The sequence below is a fragment of the Neoarthrinium moseri genome (genome assembly GCF_022829205.1).
Source record: "Neoarthrinium moseri strain CBS 164.80 chromosome Unknown scaffold10_Wmoseri_CBS_16480, whole genome shotgun sequence".
Classification (NCBI taxonomy): Eukaryota; Fungi; Ascomycota; class Sordariomycetes; order Amphisphaeriales; family Apiosporaceae; genus Neoarthrinium; species Neoarthrinium moseri.
This window is the reverse complement of record NW_026055124.1, coordinates 812,967-831,111: the sequence shown is the minus strand read 5'-3', so window position 1 is coordinate 831,111 and position 18,145 is coordinate 812,967. Positions and strand designations below refer to the sequence as shown.

At 52.1% G+C, this 18,145-nt stretch overlaps 6 protein-coding genes across 6 annotated transcripts; 1 reads left to right on the top strand and 5 right to left on the bottom strand.

Annotated features, from left to right (window-relative positions):
• Positions 1-1,313, bottom strand: JN550_004131 (uncharacterized protein; the record flags this gene model as incomplete). Its single annotated transcript, XM_049315613.1, has 2 exons — positions 1-1,212; positions 1,270-1,313. Coding segments are annotated over 2 exons (1,256 nt in total), but the record flags the coding sequence as incomplete, so codon positions are not given.
• Positions 1,314-6,162: 4,849 nt separating this feature from the next.
• JN550_004130 (uncharacterized protein) lies at positions 6,163-8,905 on the bottom strand (the record flags this gene model as incomplete). The annotated part of the gene is made up of 3 exons (XM_049315612.1): positions 6,163-7,615; positions 7,856-7,921; positions 7,977-8,905. 3 exons carry the CDS (start codon positions 8,903-8,905, stop codon positions 6,163-6,165), a joined length of 2,448 nt encoding a protein of 815 aa, XP_049174152.1.
• Positions 8,906-10,734: 1,829 nt separating this feature from the next.
• JN550_004129 (uncharacterized protein) lies at positions 10,735-12,437 on the top strand (the record flags this gene model as incomplete). The annotated part of the gene is made up of 2 exons (XM_049315610.1): positions 10,735-10,981; positions 11,041-12,437. The coding sequence occupies 2 exons, from the start codon at positions 10,735-10,737 to the stop codon at positions 12,435-12,437; spliced, it is 1,644 nt and encodes a 547-aa protein (XP_049174151.1).
• Positions 12,438-12,691: 254 nt separating this feature from the next.
• On the bottom strand, positions 12,692-13,653 carry JN550_004128 (uncharacterized protein; the record flags this gene model as incomplete). The annotated part of the gene is made up of 3 exons (XM_049315609.1): positions 12,692-13,018; positions 13,083-13,408; positions 13,485-13,653. The coding sequence occupies 3 exons, from the start codon at positions 13,651-13,653 to the stop codon at positions 12,692-12,694; spliced, it is 822 nt and encodes a 273-aa protein (XP_049174150.1).
• A 663-nt stretch (positions 13,654-14,316) lies between these two features.
• JN550_004127 (uncharacterized protein) lies at positions 14,317-15,566 on the bottom strand (the record flags this gene model as incomplete). The annotated part of the gene is made up of 5 exons (XM_049315608.1): positions 14,317-14,899; positions 14,952-15,135; positions 15,286-15,362; positions 15,415-15,440; positions 15,498-15,566. 5 exons carry the CDS (start codon positions 15,564-15,566, stop codon positions 14,317-14,319), a joined length of 939 nt encoding a protein of 312 aa, XP_049174149.1.
• A 525-nt stretch (positions 15,567-16,091) lies between these two features.
• JN550_004126 (uncharacterized protein) lies at positions 16,092-17,987 on the bottom strand (the record flags this gene model as incomplete). The annotated part of the gene is made up of 1 exon (XM_049315607.1): positions 16,092-17,987. The coding sequence occupies one exon, from the start codon at positions 17,985-17,987 to the stop codon at positions 16,092-16,094; it is 1,896 nt and encodes a 631-aa protein (XP_049174148.1).
• Positions 17,988-18,145: the final 158 nt, after the last annotated feature.

Here is an 18,145-nt window from a genome sequence, read left to right as displayed (position 1 = left end):
GATTCATCACATTTAACATCGAAGCCTTGGATCAGGATACCGTCCACGGGGAGTAGATCGCCAGGCTCGAGGTGGACCACGTCGCCGGACAAAATGTCGAAAACGGATAGCTCAATGGTCTTGCCGGACCGGATAACCTTGACTAACCGATCCGACTTTTTCTTGTTCAGCTTGGCGAATTGCCTCTCTTTCTGCCAATCGTTCAGAGACCCCACAAAAACCACAATGACAATAGCCACGATGATAGCAACGCCCTCGATCCACTCGACTCCCTGTCCTTCGGGGCTGACAGTCTCGTAGATACCAATAGCCAATGAAACAACCGCCGCGATGGAAAGGAGAATCAGAACCTTGTCGTTGTAGGTAATCCATAGCAGCTGGAGGAAGGACTTGCCCTTCTTCTCGGGGATCCGGTTGTCCTTGAATACGCGCTTCCTGTCCGAGAAAGACTCGTCGCCGTGGCTGGTGCCAGCGGTGTTTCGCCGGGCGACCGGGGTTTGAGGCGTCTCAACGCCCTCATTTGCAAGCTTAGACGACTTGCTCGTCGCCTCTTCGAAGGTGATGGTCTTGTCGATGTGCTTTTCGTCGATGCTGAGTCCAGTGTCCCTGTTCGAGCGTAGACCCTTCTCGATACCTTTCAACCCGCCCATAGCGTAGTACGCAGCCAAACTCTTCGGGTTAAACATTTTGGTGAGCTGACCAGGGTTGAAGGCGAATGGGTTGTTCTCCACCTGGAAGTCAGCTTCTCGGCCGGCATCAGGCTTCAGAGCGTCGGGGTCGTTCATAATCTTGTCATGGTCGTCGTGGCCACCCTTTTCACTCTTGTCGCCCTGCCATGACGTCGTACCTAGCACCGTCGTGTCGCCTTGCGACGATGTATAGGAACGCGATCCATCCTCACTATCCACTGAATTTTGCCTCGAACGCTGGTTATTTGGAACCTCCAGGTAGTTGAGCGAGCGGTTGTTTGTCCGTGCTGCCACCGGACTGGACACATTGTGCGGGCTCTGGGGGCGGCTATCCCTGCTGTCGAACGAGTTGGCAGTCTGCAGTTCGGGCTTGGAGCTGGTGGAGGCCTGCGATGGTTGAGGCATGTCTGCGGTCAGGGTGGTGGGACTCGCCGTGAGGTCCGTGGGTGAGCCCAACGACCTTCGCGGAACGGCGCTGTCGCCCGTGTTCGAATCGGCACTGGTGTCGATGGTGATGGTAGGACTAGGGGCGCGTTAGCAAGACAAGGCTGCATGCATGCATCTGGAAATAGAAGCTTACGCCCTCGGCCGTCTGGTCGGGTTGGTTTCCTCGCCAGAAGCCATTGTGGTCCGGTGGGAGAAGGGAAGGCAGAAGCCCAGAGCAGGCTGGAGGGCAGGAGGGCAGATTCACTGGAATGTTCGTATGGGCGAATCCGTCTCGACTGCGCCTTGGGAATCAGGGCAGTGTTTGTCTCCCAAGCGAGGCTGAGCGGGCAGCCTTTTGGATGGTGAAGCTTATCCGAAGCGGACTCCGCAGCATGCCGTGGCGATGGGGATCGTATTAGATGTTCAAGCCCCCGCGAGACAAGTCGGTTTTATTCGAGCAAATGGTCTCAGAAAGCTGCCGCGAAAGCTCGCATCCGAGAGGACCTGACCCAACTTGGTCAAACGTCAAACGTGCGCAGCGGTCTCGAGCTGCGTAGTCGGCGGGCACGCGGAAGAACAATGACGGCGGACAGTTCGATACGACACACCAGTCACGGGGTGTGCTAACTGGGCGAGGGTGTTGGTGATGTGCTGCCGAAAGGAGGGACTCGACTGGCAGAGGATATGTCGGGATGCAAGCAAGCAAGCAAGCAAGATAATAGATGCAAGTAAGTGGCTCGAGGGAGCAAGCGCACGTTTCTGCGGGAGGGACAAGCTATATGAAAAAAGAAACCAATCAGAATCTCATAAAGGAGCGTGAGTCGCAGGCAAAAGGACGGACGAGCTGCGAGACGAAACGAACATGACAGACAAGACCAGAGCGCTGCAGAGTTCCAGACAGGGTGGTCGGCGTCGTCGAATGGGAAGAAAACAAGATGTTTGGGGGGAGGTGCGGCGTGCAGCAGCGATGTACTTCGCTCCCGGCATCCCCTAGTCGTGCCCAGCGTTGGCCGTCGGAGAGTACCTTGGCCACGCGAAATGCTGGGCTCCACGCAGGTACCACCTGGCTGTCTTGGTAAATTGGCCAGCTAACAAAGATGCTGGGTGCCTATGGTGCAGCACCTACCTCCTGAACCGAAGACGCCTTTCTGTTGCGCGCCTATCCCTCTCTGCGCACTCTTTTTTTTCGCCGTCTCATCAATCGACGAGTTGGGCTGTTACTTTCGGGTGGACGCTTGCAAGGTCTAGACGGGCCACGGGCGAATGAGAGCCGGTCAGCCAAGGACCCAAGGGCAGGCCAAGCGAGGCTGTGCAAAGGAGGTGATGTAGCGCCAAGGCGCGCGACAGGGGGGCCGACGATGTCTTTTTCCCGCTGCTGCACGCGCACGAGGTACCGACGGTACGTGGTGTGTGGGAAAACGGACAGACACATCAGTGCGCGCGGCGAACATCTGATCGATGGGAGCTCGTCATACAATCTTTGTTTGACGGAGGCTGGGCTGGGCTGCGTTGATGATAGAGCAGCACCAGCTCTGACCGAGTATAATGTTTCGAGGGGGCGGCTAACCGCCCACCCCTTTGGGCCTTTGGGACTGACTAATAAAGAGTACGTACCCCCAGCCGGTTTGCTGCAAGGGAATGCTGTGTAATACTGCCCAGTCCCTGGTGCGCCCGCCCAGGGTTCGAGGGTTCCCAGCAACATGCATCAGTAGGCACATACCAGCGCAGTACAGTGGCCCACCTGTGGGCCTTATCCGCTATCAACAGTAAGTAAACCCCTTGCTGATCCCGCGCACTGCTGCTTCGATCGCGTATGGTAGTCATGTACCATAGTATAGTACAGTATATACCGTACATGGGCGCTTGCGAATCTTTGAGATAAAAACTGGGATCTAACGTGCACAACTCTTGAGCGGGAATGGGGCTTGTCGTAAGTGGCTTTCCGTACGACACGCACAATGGCCACTTCACTTCGACAATGCGTGTCGTGTCTCCGGGACCATATTCCAGCTGAACCTTACTAGTCCCAAGCCTGAATGCCGCCCGCCAAGGAGCTTTATCTCGAGTCATAATGAAGCCAAGATGGTCCGCCTTCAACCCGAGTCGCCATCATCAAACACCTTCTCTTGATCACCGCCTCCCCGCCTCCCCGCCGTCTCTGGTTCGCTCCACGTAGCTATCTAGGCCCTCCGCGCTGTCATGCCGTCCATAGGCCACATCCCAAAACACCAAGGCGAGACGCATAAATGGCCTTGTTATCCCCCATCACCCGTACCTACCACTGCTGTCAGCCAGCGAGTCAGCCTCGCCATCGCCTTGTCCCTCTTCCGATACACACTTCCGTGTCGCATCTTGGGCCGTACTGATTCACCTTGCAGTTGCCGGTGCGAAGATTCTCTGTAGCCTGTTCTGCCCAAGAGATATACCTTCGACAACTAATCAATGCCTTACCGGTATGCTTACCCACCGAGACTCAAGGTTCCATGCCGTAGTGGGCCTTAATGGGGCCGATTAGGGTGCATCGTGCAGTTCAGTATGCCTTGCCAAACCAGCACGTCCCGTACCAGAAGCTCCGATCATCGTATTGTCGTGATCTTGGGTTTTGATGAGCTTCATGCTCTCAGCTGGATCCAAGTCGCATCTAGGAGGCTCAGGAGAGTCTCTGGGGAATATGCCGTGTTTTGTACCCCACATTTCATCTGTCCAGCTTCGTGTAGTCGTGGAGCCGAATCGGCAGTCCAAGACTCCTTGGGGCAATCTTTCGATATTGGCCAATAGGCGGATCTAGCCGGTACTGAAGTTGGGATCAGTCTTGCGGTCAGGAGCGGTAAGTGGCCGATGCCATCAACACCGGCATCCCGCGACCTTGATGAAATGCAATGCTATCCAGGGCCCCGAGGAATCATGTGCTTATTCCTCGCCGGTCCTCACCCGCCAGCGATTCGTATGCGTCGGAGATGAGAGTCCCGACACCCGGCGGTCTCGATGAAACATTCTCTGGATCCGTGGAATAAGCCGTGCTCAATTGAGCATGTCGTCCGATGTCCAGGGCATTTTTCCATTCGACAGGGGATTGACGGTCCCACGATTTTTCGGTCTGCCACTCTACCAATCCGCACTAGCTATCTACGATATGATCCCTGCTCACCATCGTCCGCCGATCTTCTACTCGCACTTCTAGAACTTTTCTCCCCTATTGCTTGATTTTCTTGATTTTCTTGGTATAGGACGCACTAAAAGTCTTCGTCCTCCTTTGAGTTCAGCGGAGTACGCTGGCGGTCTTCGGAAAGCTTGGTCAGACGCAGTCAAAATGCATCTATGCTTGTTTTGTGCCCGCCAAGTCGGGTACCCAGTTGGATCAGCCCGCTCTAGACTTGACAATTGGGTGTCTTTTACGACGGGCGACAGCTGCGTGATGCGTGAGATGACGCCATGCAGTTACTATGCGTTCGCTACTGGAAGTTCTTGACGGGTTTTAGGGAGGACATGGCCTCGGAACAGGTTTCAGTACCTCTCAGGGCTCTCTGCCATCTGACCATCATCAGATAATGGCCCGATTCGCAGTGTTGTATCCATAAGCCCAAGATATGCAATACTGCGAAAAGCGGCAAGCCTCTTGGTCTCCTTTCGGGATAACCAGCCCCCAAACTGACCCTTTCACGTAACTCATGACACAGTCCGAATCTACCTGAGCAATCTACCTGAGCGAGGAGTATAGTATTAGGATATAGTCTCCTGATATGGTTATACAATACCTAGATAGCACAGTACCTGTATATTACCGTACAGCTGCGCATTACGAACACGAGCGCTGAAACTTTTCAGCCAGAATGTTGCCCCCAAGGAATTCCACAAAGGCAAAAGAAAGCGCTAATTATCTCCGAATCACAGCGGCTTACCAGGTTGGTCGGTCCGTGAGCGTGGCTGTGTCGATGGTGCATACCGAAAGTCTTGGGCTCATCTCACTTACATTTTACACGTGTGCGACTGCAATGAGTCGAGCGGCTGGCCAATCAGACAAGCTTTGCATCCATTTTAATTCGGCGTCTAGATAGATCACAATAACTTGGCATTTCTTGGAATGTTTTGACAGGACGTCCTCTTCTCGATCTATTCATTAGCTCTAGCAAGGAGGCCTCGCGTTAACTGTCTCCCTCACAATTACGTCGAGAGTCATGATGCTGAGTTGCACTTTGGAAAGTTAAAATTGTTGACTTTATTACGACGTTGCATGTTGCGCAATATGCTGACTGTATATTGCCTCGTTCTCCCCTTTGCACTGCCCCGTTGGGAGGGTGTCACTGCATAGGACTAGCGATTCCCGAGTGGCTGCGAGCCAATTGCTTTCTGTACAGTCGCATGCTTTTTCTATCGAGTCTGGGGATCATCACCTTTCGTTCTGCAGGAGAAAGGGACCCCAAAGGTGCTGCTGTGTCACCGCCAAACCCCAAAAAGTGTCTGTTGTCCTGCATGCAAGAACCATGCAGTTGAGACATCGCGACCCCAGTTTTTGCACGAGCCGGTCTCGAGGCTAGAGCCTGCCAAATCAGATAGTGTAGCCAATAGCCAAAACTATGGCGGATGCACCCGCAGTTGATCAAATAGTGGCAGTTGGGGGCATTGACCATATCGTTTATTGATCGCCGAGTTCATGTTCAACCAAAGCCAAGTTGCTTCAAAATTGGGATATCAAACGTCATGGTCCTAAGAAGCGGTCGATAACTATTGATCAAAGTAATCAATATTAGATGCAAATCTTCCATCGCAATACACTCGCCCTGTCTGCGTCTAGATAAAAATCCTTCTTGGGGGCGAATTTAGTATCCGTGTTTTGAGACTTTGTAGACAGGTAGAATTCTACACCACACTGCGGTATACTTCGATGTATCACGCTCACAGGTTTGAATGAGTTGCTATGGCCGAACTAGTATATCGGAAGTCACTCAAAGTATCTCACGAGAATGTTTGAAAAGTAGTCGCTCGTTTAGATTGCCGTTCCTCCGCACACTACATGACAAGACAGTGCTTCGCCTTGGCAATGGGCTTATCACGACCCCCATCGGCGTCCCAAGTCAACATTCCTGACGTGCACCAGCCCCGAGGCCTCCTCCTCCTTCCTGTCCGTATCTGCCGCCCCTGATCCGCGCTCTCCTTCCGCCCGACCGAAGAACCTCCGCGCAGCGACCCCCATGACACCCTCCCAGAGCTGCGCCACGAGCCCCTGAAGTTCGTCGCCCGTCTGTTTGAAATCCGGGAACGCGTTGACCTCGAGCAGCCAGGGTGTGCCGGCGGCATCGACCAGGAAGTCCAGCCCGTACACCTCGAAGCCGTTGGGCAGCGGCTGGAAGTGCATCATCATGCCGCGGGCGGCCGCCTCGAAGACCTCGCCCGTCACGGCGCAGATTTGGTCGAAGATATGCTCCTTCGAGGGCAGTTCTGCCACGGAGGAGGGTGACGATGATGACGGAAGCTCCAAATCCCAGAATTTCCGCACCGTACCGTCGCTCACTGAACGTTGTAGGCAGGTGTTTGTGAGATGCCCTTCCAAGTCGTCGCCGCCCTGCTCCCATGGTGCCACGTAGGGCTTGCCGGCGAAGAGCGCAAGCATCTCTCTGTAGACGTAGACGTCCAGGCTACCGACGCAGAGCACGTATGTCCGAATGTGGAACTTGCGGTTGTTGGAGCTCGGGAGCAGGAGGGGCGGGTGTATGTAGGGTTGTGCGACGAAGTGCCTTAGGTGCGAGGTTGTGATGTAGTCGCCGCCTTCTTCATTGTTCCCGTGAGTCTGCGAACCTTCGACGTTCTCGTCTGCATCTTCATCTTCGTCGTCACTGTCTGGGCGCTCTGCCTCCCATTCGTCAAAGATTTCCTGTAGCTCCTCCATCGTACTAAAAAGGCGGATACCCTGCCCACGATCACTCATGCCAGGCTTCAAGATCCACCACTCCTTATTGTTCTCCTGCTCTGGCCTTTGATCGTCACACTCCTCGTTCCGCTCTAAACTTGCTCTCAGGTCGAAGGCTTCTACCAACGCGTCGTCGAGGAACTCGGCGTAGTCGAGCTCGAATGCCTCGCCTCGTTTCACATGGGTCTTCAAAACTGAATCGGGTCGCTTCGCAACCCAATTCTCAACTGTAGAGCCAAGGTAGTGCTTCCTGATCAAAGCTTTCCGTAACATGTAACTGTTGACCAGGCAGGTGGACTCATGCTCCGATACGAACTCCCAGTCAATCGCCTCGTACGGCGAAATCTGCAGAACTCGAGTATCCAGGAATGGGAGAAGCTTTGCGAGTGAAATTTCAGATTGCTCCGTCTCTGATCCTTTTGGTGGAGATAGCATGGTATATGATTCCGGGGGAAATGCCTTCTTGAAGGCAGACAAGATCAGAGGTTGTACGTAGGGGTCTTCGTAGTCTATGAGTGCGTGGAAGTGGTCCTTCGACCTATGAGGGAGAGCTATCTCACTGGAGGGTTGCGAACTTTCTGGCTCGATCGTGTCCCTGGAATATGTGGTCAGATAGGGCACAGTGATACATAATGTAAGTCGTGTGATTATCATATGGGCAAGAGGCCCAGGTACCTCGACGGGCCAAGGCTATCAAGTTATAGGACTCTACAGTCTATATGCCTGGCTCTGTCTACTCGCCCGAGCCGTCGTCTTCCACGCCCAAGGTAGTCTAACATGGACATGACATAGTCTCAAAAAATCGCTGGTTCAAATCAAATGCTAGTCCACTCACAATGTCAACTCTGTTCCATGCAGGTGCGTTGCTGCGTGCCAGAAGTTGGCCTTCATCGGTGTGACGCTGTCAAGGAATCAGTGAAATCCAAAAAGTCTTGGGAAGTTGAATCACAACCTACCTTGTCATCTCCTGCATGACCACCCATCCATCACTGCCTTGCCTGCCCTCGGTTATGCTGTGGTTTACATTCTCAATCATCTGCTGAGGCGCCCACTTGAAGTGCCTGTGTGGATAGCGTGAGTCCTCCTCAACATTCTCAGCAGCTCGGTCTTCTGATCGGACCTCAGCTTCCCTAATTTTCATTTCCTCCTCTTCCTCATCGCCGATGCTCCCTTCCACCTCCTGGAAGCAGGCGTGGCCCTCCGCCCAGTAATTTTGCAGCATCTCCGCAAACATGACCTTCTTCTTACCCACGCCGTCCATCAGAGGCACGTTGACCGTGTACAGGTCAACACTCTTGTCCGTCGGCCATTGGGCATAGAGCTTCTCGATCACCTTGACGCTGTGCTCGCTCGCCTGTTCAATGAATGACGGGTAATGCGGGTCGTGCTTCCCCTTGAAAAAAGCATAGCTGAGCGCAATGGCCTTCCGCCTACACACGGCGGCCTCGAGCGCCGCACCGAGTGTCCCCGAAGACAGGCCAAATACAGCTGTGGTATTCCGCCCGTAGTTGGGCCCGCTGACCACCAGATCAACGGGGCCCTTGTCGTTGAAGAAGTGGTACAAGCCGAGCTGCGCACAGCTCGCCGGGGTGCCGTCGGCAAGGATCCACTCCTCCACGTCCTTTGACTTGGCCGGCCGGCTGTGGGTAGAGCCCTGATGTTGGGGGGCTTCGAGGCGCGGGTCGAAGACGGGCGGCGGACGGTAGTACTTGGGCTTCACGGTCTGACCGATCATGTGGGCCTTGCCGATCCAGGAGCGCTGCGAGGCGGGCAGGATGACGCTCACGGTGTGGCCGGCCTTCTGCAGGGCGCGCACCAGGCTGTGGACGTACGGCGAAGAGCTGGTGGCCGGCGGCCCGTCGTCATTGGTTACGAGGATATGCATCCTGGAGACGGTGGCTCGGAGGGCTGCAGAGGTATTTCGGCTCCGGACGGGGGAATCCCTAAGAGTGCCGGGACTGGGAATAGGAGATGATGTCCCAAGTCACAGCAACACAGACTGTAAGCTGATGCAGCTGATCAAAGCAGTATATTCGTATGGGCAAAGGGAAATCGACCCTGTCCGCCGTACACGGAGACCGAAGGTCTGGGTTTTCGATAGGGTAGTGGGGCACGCGGGGCAGTAGTCAATTCATGTTGTGATTTGGGCGCCAGTTGACAAGACTAAATAAAACGTCATTCCGCGCTGCACTGGCACGATTGAGGGCGGCTTTCCTAACTGGGTACCTCAATTACCTGCGTGCCTTTGGTCCTCCGCCTGTGTACTAATGAAAGCCCAAAAGATATACGTATTCAAGCACCATGGTATTCGAAGCTGACTAGCGCTTTTCACGGCGTATCTACATCCTTGCACCCATCACCCGCGCAGTGAAGGGCTGGCCATGTTATACTTTTCGGAACTCCATGCCAGCGGACATTCGTCGACGATCCAGAACCTAGGAGTTAGTAAGAATTTGAGGGAGAAGAGAAAGAAGAACATAAAAGAAGATGAAGCAAAAAGAGGCAAACAGGCGGTGCGTCGTCCCCTTACTTGGGCCTAGGCTTCCCAGTGAGCAAGATTTCCATACCCTAATATCTGGCCATATGGAGCGAGGCACGGGTCCATCAGGCCACTATGCCGGCTGACTGTTGAGAATATGAATTTCTATTCACATTCATGTCTGTTTGTTTCCTTGACAAGAACGACAGTTTATGCGCCCGTCCCTCGGCCTCCCGTCAAGCATATTAATGTAAGGAGGAGGTTCACTTCGATTTAACTAGGCTCTCTCTGGGTACATGACTACAACTGCATACGCATTTTGGAAGTATGTGGCTATTTTATGTTTCTCTTGTATTCTCACTTGATATCGCTATGATTTGACTGGTTATTCCGAGAGCAGTCAACACGGTTTAGACCGCGCAGTCCCAGTTTGCCACCCAGGTGAGCTTCAGAAGATGGCAGCTTGGGTTGAGATATCATAGATATCAAGCGAGCTAGCGACCAACATAGGGCATGCGGGCCACTTTGAGCTGGCAGATTGGGGCCTTATTGATGACATTCTGTGGATAATCCATTGGCTTTGTTTCCTTGCTTTCACGTACGGATCATAGCAGCTCCCACCTGCTTTCGTCGTGCTGCAAGTAATGAACATATAAGCCGTTACTGCCTCTAGATAATTGTTCAATTATGCTATTTCACTTCGACACTATGCTCCCAATAGCGTAAATGTTCTTGTCAAAAGGCCAGAGAAGTCGCTGAGCTGTTGAGATGTAGCACTCAAGATCATGAGACAAGAAGTGCGGTGTGTTTGTTAGTCGACATGCCAGAAAATTTTGCATTTTGACGTCTTGCCAGTCTTCATTTCGCCATTGATGAGTATGTATTGCAAGGGAGAGAAAATTCAGCTTTGGCCGAATTCGGTGTTCTTTCGCTCCTAAATATTGTATGGGTGACCTTCCTTATCAGGGATGCAGCCGCGAGGGCGAGGTGCAATACTACCCAATTGCCTGTTTTGGCAGTGATGACATCTACAGATGCAGCAAAGCGGGACACAAAAAAAGTGCTTGTTTGCACATCTACTATTCAGAGCCGCCCTATCGCCTTGCATTGTATGCAGCTTTCCCGATTTCTACTCAATTCACCTGCTGGGGGCCCAAGTTATAAATTTTTGTGTTCCCCGCTTCATTCGCCCACTTCATGACATCCCATCATACTCTTCTTGAGGCATTGTGACCATGAAAGCCATCATCTTTGCGCTTGGCCTTTTGGTCGCCGTAGTGAGGACTGGTCGTGTTACCAATGCTCCTCACGTTCCTCACATCAACGCCAGAGATGTTGGCGCTAACGGACGCCCAACCTCGTACCCCGTCAACTATTTTGACCAGCAGATTGATCACTTCCCCAATAGTGACAGATACTCCCCTCATACCAATGACACGTTCAAGCAGCGGTACTATTTTGACAGCACCTACTACAAGTCTGGTAAGGCAGCCGAAAAGAACAAGCCCCGAAACTAGAAGGTGATACTGATGGGGATGAAGGTGGTCCTGTCTTCCTCTACATTGGAGGCGAGACATCTGGTCCTAGCAGATGGTCGAACCTACAGACAGGAATAATTCAGATCCTCATGGAGGCATTCAATGGCTTGGGCGTAATCATCGAGAACCGTTACTACGGAGAGAGCTATCCCTACAACACGTCGACTACGGATGAGTTGGCATACCTGACCAACGAGCAGACAATTGCGGACTTCGCCAATTTCGCTCAACATGCTACCTTCCCCAATGTCACTGGAGACTTGACTGCACCTGGAACACCCTGGATCCTATACGGTGGTAGCCTAGCAGGTGCTGAGACGGCGTTCTCCATCAAGCAGCACGGCGATATTCTCTACGGTGGGATTGCTTCCAGCGCCCCCATCTGGCTATCTGTTGGCTACTCCAACTGGTACAATCCAATTTTGAAGTATGCACCTCAAGACTGCGTGACTCGTATCAGTCGAATTGTCGACAACTTCGATGCTGTGGTAGCGTCTGGTGACCGAAGCACCGTCAACAACTTCAAGGCGCTTTTCGGTTTGGAGTCGCTCACCGACGATCGTGATTTCGCCATGCTTATTGCCAACCCAATAGGGAACCCCGGTTTCTATCAGACAGCCACTTGGCAAGAGATTGGCTGGAAGAACGGCGCCAACGACTTCTTCGAGTTCTGTGGTAATGTGACGAATATTGACGCCCCAGAAACCATCACCCAAGTCGACTATGCTCTAGCCAACTACACAAAAGGCCAACCCTGGGCAGGCCTTGGCGGCTATGCGGACTACGTCAAGCGGGAAGTACTGCCCTTATGCCCGAACGGAGATTACAACAGCAATGACTGCTTTGGTACCCAGAATGCCAGCTGGTGGGCCGACACTTCCAACTCAGGCACGCGTTCCTACGTATACACCAGTTGCGTCGAACAGGGGGCTTACATCGACTCGCCCAAGTCAGGACCGGCGCTTCTCTCCCGGGTCATCAACACCACCTACGAGCAGCAATGGTGCAAGTGGGCTTTCCCAGACGGAAAGTTTAACAAGATCCCGGACTCACCTGCCGTCGAGGCTTATAATGCCTTCGGCGGCTTCGACTTCCAAGCAGATCGACTGGCTTTCATCGACGGAGATCAAGATGTGTGGAATGATCTCTGCTTCCACTCCGACTTTGCGCCGCAGCCGCGTCCCCAATCGACGGACCTGCATCCCCACTACTTGATCACAGGCGCTGGACATCACTGGGATAGCTCGGGCATACTTAACATCGAGGCCGAGCCGCAGTTTATCAGAGAGGCCCACAAGTGGGAAATCCGAACAGTGAAGAAGTGGCTTGACAAGTTTTCTGACTGGAGGGCTGCTTTTGCTCCAGCTAAAGGAGGTGCAGCTCAGTCAACCCGGCATTAATACATGCACTTGCATGAACGAGAAGACAGATGGACAGTGATATTCTTTACTACGTCTAATAAATGCGTAGATATAACTAAAGATAAAACGTTTCTGCTCTGAGAACTAGTTGTCTTGTGTGTTCAGTGTTGAGATAGATCTAGCATGATTATATTCCTTCCAGAATTCAAGTTACTGTTATAGGAAAGAGCCCTGTGTAACATCCAAACCTGCCAAACCTACATCACATCTCGAAGCAAGCGGCATATGCAATCTCACTTCCACTGCGGCGAGTTAAGTGCAGGCCTTGTCCAATTCCCGGCGCCGGGGATCCTCTGGATGAGTTTGTTGCCGAGATTCTCAATAGATGCATGAAATTCAGACCACGACCTTGCATTCCACTTGGCACCGTTGGCTCCCGGCACGGCATCGGGACCTGGAAAGGCAATGTAAAGAACGTCATTGGGCTCGTGGCCGTTGTTTCCGTTCATACTGTGACCAAAGCATGCGGTGGCCAGAGCAAGAGATGCCTCACCAATCATTTGTTTCCCGTGACGTTCGTCCTCATCGACACCGTATTCATCGCCCCAGACACCGTAGAACTGGTCAGTGGTCAGAATTTTCGTACGCACAACGTTAGGCACTCGGTTCGCGAATTTGACTTACCAGTTGATTGTTGCACACCACGGCAACGATGCTCAGCGGCAAGACGCCATACTGTTTGGGGTTGAACTTGGGCTTTCTGCCAACGTTTCCGAGGACCACCCAAGAGTGTCTAACTGAGTTGAGCTCCGTTATTCCTTTCTTGTAGCCCCTGATGATATCTTGGAAAGACGTCTCTGGCTCGCGTTCCTCAGCAGATTCGCAGCGTCTGTCGCCCGATGGGCTGTCATCGCCGTCGCAGTCAACATCCATGTCGGCGAGCGCGCCGTTAGTGCCTTGTAAGTAGATCACCTTGTAGTCGTCCAGATGGTCGCCGCAATAGGAGAAAGCTGTGAGGGCTTCGGTCAGCGCATAGCTATGTCTCGTACCGGGGAATGTATGCGTTCAAATATGGGAGGAGCTCACTGTTTCGGCTTCTTTCGGTGCTATAGAAGCCACTTGCGAGCTTATTTTGGCAAGTCTGATTGTTTACTATGCCGGTGTAAAAACTCTGTATGTTGCCTGGCACAGTACGTCCGTGGACGAGAGCTTGCATGAGAAGAGGCCCCATGGCCAGCAATTGGTAGAACTTCATTTTCGTGATTGAATGTCGAGGCAAATTGCGAAAACTTGAAGAGAGTGAAACAACATGAAATCAAATGACACTTAAGAGAGAGAAATGCAAAATAGTTGGCGATGGTACTTATAGGCAGAAGAATTGTTGCACTCACCAACACAACTATTATGGGACAATGTGTAGAGCGACGCGCCACGTTTTTGGTTGTACGCAGCGTTTTCACAGCATTTCCCATTGAGCTACTTAGTTGCGACATGTTTAATTCGTGATGAGGTACAAATCTCTTACATTACCTCTCACCATGAAGAATCAGTGTCACGCCTAGACTTAGCCCATAATTTCCTGTGATACTATCCCACTGGGGAAGGCAATCTAATAATTATTACCGAAAACTACGATGGGATAACTTTTCTAATGCATGCTCCCTCTGTATCATTGAAATAGATGAAGCTTTCCTAGATACAAAAGCTTTTCCGTCTTGATACAATGCACCGTGGCGTGGGGGGCTCGGCGAGCGCATAAGAAGGCGCCTCAGACGCAGTTATGGTGGAGCTCTGAGCGTGGATAAGCAAACATAGTCCTTTCAGAAAGTGTAGGAACAGAAATTATTGAAGAGAATAGATGTTGAATTATCCCCTACACAGCAGGGCCATGCTACCTTGAGGAGACGCAACGTTCCTCTCATGGCTTTCGACCGTAGGCCACATAGACCTCCATGTAACCATGAATATCTGTATTCTCAAGGTCCCTTAGGAGGCCTTCCATTAGTTTATCATATTGCTCTTTCGTCCAGCCTAGGATCTTCGTAAACACAGGCACCGACATATCTGGCAAGGCCAGTGCCCAGTCTCTTTGGCAAAGTAAACCGATTAACTTTTCCCTCTGTCCCTTTGCCCAAGGGTTGATCGGCATAAAGAAGTGCTGCTCAACTACATCCTTGAAGCCCTCTTCTCGCATATACCGACCCCAGTTCTTCGCATCCATCAGGTCACGGCTTGTCTGCGACAGCCCCTCACAGAGGAGATTCTGCCATTTGTCGAAGTTGGAGCCACGGAACGAGTCGTCATCACCGCGCCATGGCACAATGCCGTCTTGTATCTCAAGGTAACCGCCAGATTTCAGATGAGGGAACGCGTTCTTGATCACAGTACGATTGTCTGCAAAACAGGCAACGAGCGCGCGCCCGTGGATATAGTCGTACGTAGTGTCAAGTTGCCACGGCTTCTCCGCGTCTTGGATCTGAAACTTGTAGTTCGCCGGTGTTCTAGTTCGCTGTTGGTTACTACGGAACCTGGGACATCTTGTGGCAATCTTACGTAGCTGGCTGCAATCTGTCGCTAATATCTGTGCCCATCACATCGCAGCCGGGGTAGGCTTGTGCAAATTCGATGCTCCAGCGTGAGGTTCCGCAGCAAAAATCTAGAGCCGATCGAGGAGTTGACAGTGGTGCTAGGTGGAGCATTTCACCGAACAACAGTCCGAGAATCGCGTGTTGTAGATCTTCGATAATCAGCGGTTGTTCAAAGACACCAAGAGTTCGAATACTGTACCTAGACGTGACCTTTCTAGATCGTTATGAGGTAGCAGGTAATCTCCCGCCCATTAGTCTCGGCATTACAGTTGTCAATAATAATGTTCCATGGCCCTTACTCGTGTCTTGTAAAAACTCCTTTTCATCGAACTTTGAGGCAAGCCCTCCAACCTCTTTCAAGTATTCCGACGCTTTCCTAAAGGATACAGTAAGCACTCAGACCAACTAGTATATTACGAGCCACGTACGCGACGGCCGCAGAAAGGTCGTGTTCCTTGGACGTTGCTTAGCTATATCTCAAGACCAATCAAGAAGCCCATAGTTATCTTACACTTTCATCATCACCAGTATCTACTTCCAAGTTTGAGCGGAGTCTTACAGTTGAATGGATTGGAAGCATGGTCAATGAAGTATGAGGTCTGATGAAAGTTGCCTAATTTCTAAGCGTCGATGTTCCCTGGGTAATGACGGATGGTATCCCTAAGCACAGCAAACATTCATAATAAAGATACTGAATTAGATGGCTGCCTCGCTGGCCGTTTCAGATTATTTCCAGACGACTGAACACATTCCCTGCTCTTGCATTCCAGAGGCGCGGTCTTCGTGACCCCTCAAACGACAGGGATCAAAGTCCCCATTATTCCTGATAGAACGTATCCAGCTGCCAATTCGGTCGAGTTGTTTCTCTTGATTGCGCGTTGGCCGACAATCATACGAGTTACGGATCCATCTGGCGTACACGATAGCTGTCACGCGATGCCAACCACTTGTTTAAACCCCATTGCATTGACTATGGAAGAACTGTCGGCACCGACCAAAAGTGTACTGGGAACCGGTATGAAGACGAAAGGAACGAGGATTTCTACAGGATAATTAATTCGATTTTAACCTTGAACATGAAACCAACGGCAGCGACTTCTATAATTTATGCAGAGCTGTTGATGACTTCAGAGGTATCGAATGGCTCAGCGTTAGTCTCTTTCCCACCGTAGAGTTTGCTCGTCCCAAGCTTCTTCCATGGGGCAAATGCATTGTTGACACCGTTCAAGGCAGGGCGCAACTCGGGAAAGTGGCGACATAATACATCCACCATGGTGTTGTTCTGGACCCAGGCCAATCCCTCCTGCGTGTAGGTCTCGGTGTTCCACTGCCCCGCAATAAATCTGTCGCTCTTGAGGCGTCGACTAGCCATGAGGATGAAGACGCGGAAAGCTGTATCGCTGAAGCCAAACCCTTTCGGTAGCGGTTCGCAAAGGCAGCCGACAAGAAGGTCCACTAGTTCAATTTTACCGTCATATACCGCGCTGACTTGTTCTGCCAGCTTCTTATCGCCACCGGTGAGATCGAGGAAGTTCTTCGCCGGGGGCATGTGGAAAAGTCGTCTGAACTGGTTGTAGCGTGGCACGCCACGCTCGCGATCACGCAGGATGTCCACAGTGCCCATATCCAAGTGTCTGCCGTCAGGTAGGTGGAGATCCCGTAGAAACCCCGGGGTGTTGTGATGCGTGATCGCACCCGGGAAGTTGATGCCGAACGAGTAGAAGGCGTCTGCGAAGCTGATGTCGTCCTTCTCGAAAGGCGAACGGGCTTCGTCGAAGGCCACGCTCTTGATTGGTTTTGTAATAGCGTGCGCGCCACTCTGCACCTTAAAGAAGGCAATATCGTCTGGTATGAGTGGATGCAGCCTGTAAACGGAGACAAATTCCTCGGTGAGGGAATAAGGGGCACCATCTTGCTCTGGCCCTGAGCCTGGGATACCACTAATTACTTCACCATCCGCAATCCGCCCTAGGATTTTCCATAGCTTCTCGCCAACAAGTCCCCACCAGTTGGTGTTCATGGAGATCTTAAGCACTGGATGCTGAAGAATCGCAGGAGTCCATTCTACGGTATGTATTTTTGCCATCAGGGCACAGTTGATGAGACGAGCTGTGTCGAACAGCTGATCGCTGGTCCAGGTCGGATGCGTCAGTTGCAGCTGACTGCAGATAGAGTTGTGCTCCAAGGCGAAGAGTGTATGAAGCAGCTCCAGACCGATCCACCAGTTCTCATTAAATCCGGTAAGGGGGACCTTGTCCTTTCCACGAGGCAAAAACGTAGCACCGCCATCTCGTACATCAACTGTGATCTTGCCATCATGACACTTGGATCGCAGTTCCCGCGTCTTCTCTTCTGAAGAGCCATAGATCTGAGACCCATCCCACCAATGAGTGTTCTCATTTTTATACGCGGGATATTTACGGTCCTGGTCGCTCAGGGGTTCGTCCGCCTGTGTCTTGGAGATTTTCATGCCGTCACCTGACCACTTGTCACCTTCTGGAAGAGGCACGTCCCAGTTCTTGGAGCTTCGAAAGTGTTGTGCCCAATCATGAACCTGGAATTGAATCCATGCCGCGGCGAGGAGATTGACTATGGTAGCCGGCTTGAAGACGCCTTCCTCACGTGCAAGTAGCTTCTCGCTTATTATGCGAGGGTTAGGCGTGAGGAGTTCCTCCTGCGTTGGGGCGGTTGTGAATTCCCGTGGCACATTACGACCGAAACGCATGCACCGACCACCCATTTTCGGTCGCTCGAGATCGTTGAACTGGCCATCGGAGTTTCGCACCGATAGAAACTTGGTCTCGGGCATTTCAGGTGACGAAGCAGTACCCTGCTCGTCCCACTCAGGATAGGTATCGTGCAGGTTCTTGTCGCGAAGCTCATAGCGAAGAGCCAGTAGGTTGAGGACACCTATCCATTTTGGAAGCTTGTGCCATGGTACGAAGAGGTTCACCGCTTTGAAAGACCATATGAGCATTCGTTGCCCTACGGTTGCCGTCATGGTGAGATGCTTATCTCCCTAGGAGATGCCCTCAGAGTGAAGGCTTGGCCGAGGGGAGATTATGAGAAGTAGAAAGGAAAGGAAAGAGAAAGAGAATGCCCGAGGTTCTTAAGCAGTTTTGAGCAACGAGCCGTGGAAGGCTTGCTGCAGCGTCGTCC